At 45.1% G+C, this 9,595-nt stretch overlaps 1 protein-coding gene across 2 annotated transcripts; it reads left to right on the top strand.

Moving 5' to 3' along the window:
• The first annotated feature begins 1,921 nt into the window (after positions 1 to 1,921).
• On the top strand, positions 1,922 to 9,595 carry PGRMC1 (progesterone receptor membrane component 1). 2 transcript variants are annotated; one of them, XM_083721094.1, is made up of 4 exons: positions 2,231 to 2,727; positions 7,045 to 7,200; positions 7,888 to 8,013; positions 8,050 to 9,595. In XM_083721094.1, exons 1-4 carry the CDS (start codon positions 2,391 to 2,393, stop codon positions 8,085 to 8,087), a joined length of 657 nt encoding a protein of 218 aa, XP_083577220.1. In that variant the 5' UTR covers positions 2,231 to 2,390; the 3' UTR covers positions 8,088 to 9,595. The 2 variants fall into 2 exon arrangements, with proteins under 2 accessions (XP_083577219.1, XP_083577220.1); XM_083721093.1 differs by having other exon boundaries at positions 1,922 to 2,727; positions 7,888 to 9,595.

The raw sequence follows: 9,595 nt of genomic DNA, 5'->3' as shown, positions 1-9,595 counted from the left end.
ATCTTACAATACCCAAGGCGGTTTACAAGCTGAAGAAACAAAGAATGTACACCTTATAACAATCTAATGCAATACAAAAATGTAATAATAAAACATAACTTTAAAACAAGCAACCTACATCAAATAAAGTAACATTCAACAACCATTAGACTAGTATAGAATAATATTAAATATCAGCATATAAATATTAAACAGGAATACACTATTAACAATTACAATAAATAATTTCTAAACTACAATCAATAAAACAACAGCAAGCCACAGTGCATAAAATAACACAATACAAACTGAGAAGCAGAGACTGGAGGGTGGGGCAAGGCAGGTGGGAGGGGGCCTTGCCTGATGAAGTCTCTCCCCTCACCACTTAAGGACTTAAAAGATTTCTTCCTATTTAAAAGGGATATCTACACAGCAACAAATCCAAGTATTAAAAACGTATTTTTTTAAAAAAAGTATTTAAAAAGTATTTAAAAAGTGATGTATGGACGCAGTGGCGTAGCGTGGGTTGTCAGCACCCGGGGCAAGGCAAGTAATTTGCACCCCCCTAACCCGTGGATTTGCGCCCCCTAACCCTAACCCTCAGATGTTGCGCCCGTCCCCCCCTGCACCCCCCACGCTACGCCACTGTATGGACGTGAGATCTGGACCATAAAGAAGGCTGATCGCCGAAGAATTGATGCTTTTGAATTATGGTGCTGGAGAAGATTCTTGAGAGTCCCATGGACTGCAAGAAGATCAAACGTATCCATTCTGAAGGAAATCACAATGGGGTGGGGGGGCAGGGGCGGTTGCGCTATGTCGGGGGGGGGTGACAAGAAGGCACCCTGTGGGGGCTCGCCCTGCCGTGGCATCACGAGCAACCATTGCGCGGCTGCAGGTGTATGTGGAGGATATCCCATTTGCAGCTGCAGCTGCGAGCAGAGGACATAGCGCTTTGCTGCCAGCGCTGCTTGAGTCCATATGGACGGCAGTGGGATCCCTCCATCGCTACTACAGCCACATGTAGAGGATCCTCCGTTCGCGGCTGCAGCCATGAGCAGAGGATCCCAGCACTGTCCATATGGCGCTGGAGTGGCGCTGGGGGCAAACCGCTATGTACAGTGCATGTGCAGCATCACTACATACAGTGCATGCGTCGTACGTAGCAAGGCTGCACATGCGGCCTACGTAGCAACGCCCCTCCCCAGGTGTCACAATGCCTTCATTCGCCCCTGTGCTCACTGAAAGGACAGATCCTGAAGCTGAGGCTCCAATACTTTGGCCACCTCATGAGAAGACAAGACTCCCTGGAAAAGACCCTGATGTTGGGAAAGATTGACGGCACAAGGAGAAGGGAACGACAGAGGACGAGATGTTGGGACAGTGTTCTCGAAGCTACGAACATGAGTTTGACCAAACTGCGGGAGGCAGTGGAAGACAGGAGTGCCTGGTGTGCTCTGGTCCATGGGGTCACGAAGAGTCAGACACCACTAAACGACTAAACAACAACAACATTTTCCTACTCATGTTGAAATACTGCCCCTCAATGAGGCCAAACTTCGATTTACAAAATGTTTAGGGGTATGCATACTCCCCAATGCCCCACCAGAAAAAAACACTGGTTATCAGTATACTGTATAATGGAATGAGCACTTCACATTTTGCAAAACATGGGATGCCATATCAGGAATGCAATTGTTGATATAAAAATTAAGTAAGAAAGAATGGTGCCAATATATATCCTTGCTTTAATCCGCTTTTAATAGGAATTGCCTGTGAAAGGGCATATTGTAATTGTAATCCTATGCCTTATGCATAGAAGCCAACTTCTAGGAGCACAGGTGTATTTGGCCTCCCGATAAAATATTTGAGGACCCCAGGTTCCCACAAAGTTAAAGGGCCCTGCCATTCAATGGAGTGCGTGCACTGCGTCATGTGATCAATTACGCGGGGGGGGGGTGTATGTGTGTGCAAATATTCAATTCAAGTCGGCACTCTTGGCCTAATGTAATTGTTGGATAAGACAGAGAAGTCTTTTTTGTCACTGTTTGATCGAAGCAATTTGTTCTACAACCTGAGTTGCATAGGGATCGGGTCCCTCTCTCCACTCCCGCCCACCTGCGAACACTTTTCCGAAGCGCGGCGGCGCTTCAGTCTCCACCCCGTCTCCGGCTGCGCGCCTCCCACCTCTCCGTACATTGGATCCCAGCTCATCCTGCGCCCGCCCCGGCTCCACCTCCTCTTCCTCTTTATATTCGCTCGCCTGGCCTGTTCCGAGTCCTGTTCCTTTGGATTCTTGCCTTGGATCTTTCTAAGCCAGGAGCTACCCCAGGAGCTAACCGAGAGACCACCGAGAAACCACTCTCTACAGATCCCGGACACCCACGGCGAGCGCAAAAGTACCAGCCAGGATGACTCAAGACGAGGCGGCGGCAGCGGCGGCGGCGAGCAATGAGAACGTAGAGGCCGATGACCCGGGTCTGCTTATGGCTGTCCTGAGCTCCCCGCTCAACCTGATGCTGCTGGGCCTTTGCTGCTACCTGCTCTACAAGATAATTCGGGGGGATCGGTCCCAGCCCATCCAGAAGAGAGACGACGAAGACGGGCCGCCGCTGCCGAAGCTCAAGCGCCGCGACTTCACTCTGGAAGAGCTGCGCCCCTTCGACGGCGTCCAGAACGAGCGTATCCTCATGGCCATTAACGGGAAGGTCTTCGACGTGTCCCGCGCCAGGAAGTTTTACGGGCCGGGTATGAGATTTTTGTTGCGCCCCTTCCGTCCCTAGTTACAGCGGGGGGCGGGGGAGCGGGGCAGGCAGGCAGAAGTTCGTTGGGGGGGGGGAGGAGGAGGGTGGTGGCGTGGTGGTTGCGAATTGTGCAATCTTGCATGGCACGCTCCGGGTCAGTCTGCCTGTTGAGTCAGTTTGCTTTACCTCCCGGCAAGGCCACTTTGGGCTAGCGTTGGAAATTGATTCAGTAGAGTCTTTCCAAGCAAGGCAGTATTTCTTATATTGTAATAGAGCAATTAGTCGCTTGCCGGAAAAGCCACTTAAACTGGCAAGTGTTGCCTGTACGTGTTTGCTGAGAGGTCTACTCTAGAGGTTAGCCCCGTGGAGTTGCCTGGCGGGGCTTTTGCTCGCGGGGAGGTGTGTCTCGCTTTGCAGTCGAATTCGGGGTTTTTTAAAATTTATATGTGGCTGAGATGATATTTTCGAAGCAGAATGCTGTTGGGTCTAGGTTGAGGTTTGCGAGGCTTGAGCCTGCTTGTGTTTGCTCGGAAGAAAGTTCTACAGATTTCGGTGTCGCTTACTCAAGAGGGAATTGGGTAATAGCCATGCTGCCATAGGCCATGTCTAGACTTACTGAGCAGTTAATATTTGCTCTCGAGTAAGCTTTCGTTGGATCGGGGTATTTGCCTCCGTGCTGATCACCACTTTATATCCATCTGGAATAACCAGTACAGTGGCAGCATTTGTTCATTTCCTCCCAAGAATGTATAATTTAAATCCAGGCATCTGCTACAAGTTTGCATTTGAAGAATTTATTTTCTCTTTTCACCATCTTAATTCTGAGTTAGGTGTTGTGGTTTGGTGTCAGTGCCTAAAATCCTGACCCATTTGCTAAGTAAAAAACTGCTGCACCTGTAAATAGTGGTTAAAATTGAGTAATCTCAATGCTTTGATGGCACCTCTAATGATTTGTGGGTCTGCTGTTTCGTTGGGGCTCTATAATGTGTTGCGCCATCTACTTTCTTACTGTGTGCAAAGATGAATTAAATAGTTGACCATTTTCCAATTGATCAGCCATCCTGATTGAAACTGTGTGTGAGAGGGATTTAAACTGTTGTGACAGGAATGGAGGAAATATTTTATGTATTATTATATTGTCATAAATTTACATGGCACTTTAGAGCAGTTTCCCAAACCTGGGTCTCCAGCTGTTTTTGGACTACAGTCCCCATTATTCCTGACCACTGGTCTTGGTAGCCAGGGATGGTGAGAGCTGTAGACCCTAAACAGTTGGAGACCCAAGTTTGGGAAACATTGCTTTACAATAGGGGCAAGGAACGTGGAGGCCAAATGCCTCTCTATAAGCTATTCTTTGTTCCATCCCCTCATTTGAGTGCTTTTGTTGGTTGGAGAGTATTATTCAACTGTGATACTGTCTGTCCACCTAGGCCAGTATTGTCTATTCTTGACCTGCAGCGGGCTTTCTGTGCAAAAAGCATGGGGGGCCTGGGTGAGGGAAGGTGGGCACACTTGACTTGCAGTAGGGAGCAGTTGTGAAGCTCTGCCCCAGTTGTGATGGGAAATAGAAGCTGAGAGATGATTGTGAAGTGGGTGGTGTTCAGTCGCTTCTTTGTTTCATTTTAAATTAGCAGCCAAAGCCCTTTAGGACTCCAGAGATTTGTTTGCCATGGTCCCCACATTAAAGTTGTGCCTGAAGCTTAGAACTGGTGTGCTGTTTCACAAAACCCAAGTGTTGTGTGATCGTTGTGGTTTGTGTGACTCTGCAAAACGGGTTTCCAGGGTAGTGGAAAAAGATACACAGAACGTGAGAGGCGGGTAGAAATTTGAAGGAAATCATGTTGGGTACACATATGAGAGGTTAGCATCTGGATTGGTGTCGGCTACAAGAGGTGGGCAGAAGATAGATCAGGCTGTAATAATATCTCTGGGTGATTTGCAGATTGGTATGGGATATCTGCAATTCCATCCACAGATGTTAATACAGCCTGATCTACCTTCTGCCCACCTGTTGTTGTAGACTGCAACTAAGCTGCAGAAATGGGGGGGACGGGACACCCCTTATTGGTAAGGAGCAGGCGTTTATTGTGAAAGTATTGTGCACTCAATTCAGTTCTGGTGCTGGAAACAAATTCCTAGGCTTGGAATGCACTAGGGAGGCACCCGGTTCAAGGCACCACCTTGCTTTTTTCATTAATGCCATGTGTGTTGTGTGCCTGGCTCTTCACTGGTAAATCCAACAAGACTAAAGTCTTCCTCATCTTTAGATTAAAAGGCTCAGGTACTGGGAACACTGGGAAGAGAGAGGTACACTGAAACAGCCTTTCGGATGTAAGGAGAGACTCTGCCCAGTTCCCTTCCCCCTTGTTTCCCTGCCTAACCAGCCAGTCTTGTTTTGTAGAGGGGATTATACCCCAGGCACTGAAAGAGCGAGGGAGGTGACCACTCTGGCCTATTGTCTTTCTAGCCCCTCTCAAGGTGAGCTTTGCTTGGCATGCAATCCCTGTGGTTGCACAAGACCCAGAAGCTTCTCCCCAAAACTTTCTCCATTCTCTCTCAACCCAGATGTTGGGCAAGCCGAAAGGCCAGAGTGTGCAGTCGAAGGATCTATACAGAGCCCTTTGTATAGCTAGCTAAACATATACCGTGGCTCTTCCACAACTTTTGTTTTTTATTCAACTGTGGAAGATAGATGGATGATTATGATTAATTGTGGCCTGCTCTTTCTGCAAGAGCCTGGGGCCTAACTAGACTTTCGCAGGCAAATGAATGTTAACAAAATGGCAACAAACTGTTTTGCTGTTGTTGCATGGAAGTAAGAAAGGATTTTATTTCCAAAATAAAAGTTCCAATACAAGGAGCAGGTGTGGGGGTGGGGAGCTGAAGCACCCTCTTAACCTCATCCATACCTCTCCCCCAATCACTTCACCACAAATCGTCCCCCTTCTATTGCTGATTTACAGCAAGGTAGCCATGGGTGTTTTCTCAGAACTGCATACTTTGGAGTTCCTCCTATTTAATCCTCTCAACAAGCCTGCAAGGTAGGTTAGACTGAGAGCAATTGCCAGAATGTCAACCATAACTGATAGGAGATCTGAAGTCTCCAGTAAACTCGGATGCAACATGCCACTGAAGCTTGGAATGGCTTCAAAGTAATCTCCACCCATACCTTTTTGCTCCTGGTCAGCAAGCACTTTAATCTTTCGCCTGCCAAAACTTTCTATGTCCCTAAATGTTGTTTGGCAAATATTGTTTGGCAACAGTTTCATATGGCCTACTTTTTGCATAGTTTCTTTCTGCTACTCCTTGTTCCTTATTCACAATGTGCTGCCTGTTGTCTGTTGTTGTTGTTTACTTCTCTTTCGCACCCCCCACCCCCATTCCCTCCCCAAGCATAGATCATACTCTTCTTGAAAGTGTCTCAGTAATTCCTACCAGGCAGCTTCAGAGCCTGGAATTTATAATCCAATCTTAACGTATGTTTCTAGACCTCATGATGAAAGTGAACCTATGTTGGGGAAATTGAGGGGGATTCCCCCCTCCTCCCATTTTTTTTTTTAAACCCACAGATTGATTGTACAGAAATTTTAAAATAAAATTATGGTGTTCCAGCAACAGTTCAGAGAAATCAGGGAGTGATGAACTAGGAAAGTTACTGATTTACACTTTTATTGTCTAAAGTCCATAGAGAAGCCTGCCAGAATTGCATATACAGTGGGTGGGAGTGACCTTGCCCATAATGCCTGTGCTGCTAACTCAAGACTTCCGCTAGGAAGACAGATGGGGAGTTGCATTTAATTCTAAGTTTTGGTGCAGACCAGGAATATGGAACCACTGGCTTCCCACAGGTTCCTGACCAGCAGCCATTCTGGCTGGAGGGAGTAGTGTTTCTACATATTAGCAACACACACACTTATATATATGCCTATCCTGACCTCTTTTTCTTAATGGTGAGTGCTCCTGCTCAGAAAAAAAAGCATTTTGGTTCCAGAAATGCATTCTGACTGTGCAGATAAAATACAGCTGATAGAATTCTACAGGGTGTGTTGCTAATGTGTAGAAACAGTCCAGATCCAATGATCCCCAGGTGGAGATGTCTGGTGCCATCCGGGCACCCAGGCAGCTTCACTTAGTCACAAGTGGTCAAAATCTGGGTAATTTCGAACACCTGTTTTAAGTACTCATGTCAGAAGCTTAGAGGCCAAATGGGAAGGGATGTGAGTGCAGGCATTTGGCATGTCATGTGTACTTGACCTTGTTATCAAGTCCTTATGGTCAGGCAGGTATCAGCATTCTAATATCTCACTCTTTTTCTCTGAAGATGGTCCTTATGGGATTTTTGGTGGAAGGGATGCATCCAGAGGCCTTGCTACCTTCTGCCTGGATAGAGAGATTCTGAAGGAGGGACATGATGATCTTTCTGATCTTGATGCCACCCAGAGAGAGACCCTGAGCGACTGGGAACAACAGTTCGAATGTAAGTATTTCAAATGTTGTTGCCCCAAAACTTTTAATCTTTTACACCCTCCCACGAGATCATATTGGTCAATAACTGATTATGGATTGGGGATTGAACCCATCTCACTTTTTTCCTAAACGAGTTGGCCATTGTCTTCCAGATGAATTTGTTTTACATTAGCATTAACTAAAAACAGTGCTATTAGTACGATTCCATACATAGCACGATTCCAAGCATCTTTGCTTAGAAGCAAATCACTGAAGACAGGTTTGAGGAAACTTTGGCCTTCTGGATGAAGTTGGGACTACAGCGCTCATTCCTGACCCTTGGTTCTGCTGGCTGAGGCTAACTGGAGTTTGTGAGTCCTACATCATCCAGAATGCCACAGGTTGAAGTTGAATGGAATTGGTTCTTTGGGAAGTGCAGTTAGGATTGCTGCCGCAAGACAGAGGAGCTATTTTAATGCAAACCCATGGAAATTTTATGCAAGTATTTGCATAAAAACTTGCCATCTTCTTGGCACACACAATCCAAATTTTCCTGTTGCAGAATCTAAACAGAACGGGTTTCTGTTGACTTCACTATTGGTATCAAGGATGTTCTAACCTTACATTTAAAGCGTCACCACAACTGCCTCCCCAAAAAGTGTTGGTACCCAAAGTTTGTGGATGTTTACTAAAGTATTTTTCTTTGGTCTTCATTCAGTTAAATACCACTACGTGGGCAAGCTGCTGAAGGATGGGGAAGAGCACACTGTATATTCAGATGATGAAGAAGGAAAAGCCCAAGAAGGAGGAAAAGCCCAAGAAGGAGGAAAAGCCCAAGAAGAAGGAAAAGCCCAAGAAGAAGGAAAACCCCAAGAGGAAGAGAAACCCAAGGATGCTCAGGCTCGCAAGGATGATTAGTGGAGAATGATCTTGAAATTGTTATGGTGTTTTTTTTAAAAATCTTGCATTCCGATTTTCTCTCAGTCTAAACACCAGTTCTGGTTTTAGAAATAGTATGTGAATTATCTTTAATTAAATACATTTAAATCTACATTCCTACATAACCTTGCCAAGTCAGCACTAAACTTCTTAAATTAAAGATAATGTGATACAAATCTGGCAATGGGGTTACAACAGAACCCAGTTCTTTGGTAAATAAAGGGGGCAGCCACCCAAGTTTCCATACATTTAATGGTGCTTCCCAAAAGGCCTCCAGCTTGGTAGATAGCAGGTATTTGTTAAGGTAGAGTTTTTCTCCCTTTCCTGTATTCATGGTGAATCGAAGGGGATCAAAAAGCTTTCCATTCCTTTACAGCAGCAATGTTGTTATTTTTTTAAAAAAATCTGACCTCTGTTTATTAACTACAGCTCCACCATAACCCATATTCATGCACATATTCTTGATTTATGTCTACTGCAAGTTGCTTCTGTATGGTTTACTCAGAATCTTGATTACTGTTAATATTTGGGAGTAGGGGCTATTATATGGTTCCTTAGTGATGTATTGCTCCAAATACGGGGTATATATAAACATCTGCCTTTGCTGGGTCAACCCAATGGCAAAAGCCCCTGCATCAGATTTCATTAGAACGGTCTGGGAGCAAGAAGGATCCATGAACACTGGACCTGGAAAAAAATCCACCAATGCAGCCTCGAACAAATGGGGAAACAACAGCTTCAAAACCTGCAGAAAGACTTGTTTAGGTCTGAGGAATATCTTCCTTGATGTTAGTGTATGTTGTGGAGCCTAGATTAGATAGCCATAATTCATGTATGGCTTAAAATTTGATTTTGTGAAGCCTGAACTGCATCCTTAGCTGAGAGGTTCTTTGGAAGCTCACCAGCATACACTATTTACAGTGCTTAAGGATTAGACAACCATTACTTCAAAGATGCTTGGCTCACCATTACTGTACAGCTGCAAGGTGCTCTCAGCTTCTGTGTCCTGTATGAGCTGACTCTGTACCACAGAACCCTTGCAAAATGCAGAAGACAAAAATGAAATTAGGATTGGCCTTACTATGGGTAAATAGCTTGAAACAACTAGCACACAGACCCATTTAGATAACCCCAACAGTGGGAATGATTGGATTAAGGTTATTGTACCAATGTGTTTTATTTTTTACATGACTTAGTTTCTTTCCTGCATTCTTTATACAAAGCAATAAGTGGTGTCTCTTTGAATTTCCAGTATGATAAAGAACAAAAGTTCAGCTGCTGCTGGATATTCTCAGTTTCTAATGCAAGATTTTGTTAGATTTTTTTGTCACTTGTTGGGTGAAGTATATCATGACCTACCCCTGGAAGGTTAACTGACAGTACACTAAATGATGTTTAATTGTACCACTGTGTCTCTTGGGGGGGTGTTTCCAACTCAAGACGCATGCATTTGTTTTCTAAATGGCAAAATAAAATCTTCCTTAAAA

This window comes from Podarcis gaigeae (genome assembly GCF_964106915.1).
Source record: "Podarcis gaigeae genome assembly, chromosome: Z".
Lineage (NCBI taxonomy): Eukaryota > Metazoa > Chordata > Lepidosauria > Squamata > Lacertidae > Podarcis > Podarcis gaigeae.
Note: the sequence above shows the minus strand (reverse complement) of the source record. Positions and strands in the feature narration are given on the sequence as shown.

Excerpts from the sequence above, each read along its gene's own strand:
- PGRMC1 (XM_083721093.1), top strand. The coding sequence starts at position 2,391 with ATGACTCAAGACGAGGCGGCGGCAGCGGCGGCGGCGAGCAATGAGAAC. Across the intron at positions 2,728-7,044 it reads CAGGAAGTTTTACGGGCCGG|ATGGTCCTTATGGGATTTTT; the intron begins GTATGAGATTTT and ends TTTTCTCTGAAG. Across the intron at positions 7,201-7,887 it reads CTGGGAACAACAGTTCGAAT|TTAAATACCACTACGTGGGC; the intron begins GTAAGTATTTCA and ends GTCTTCATTCAG.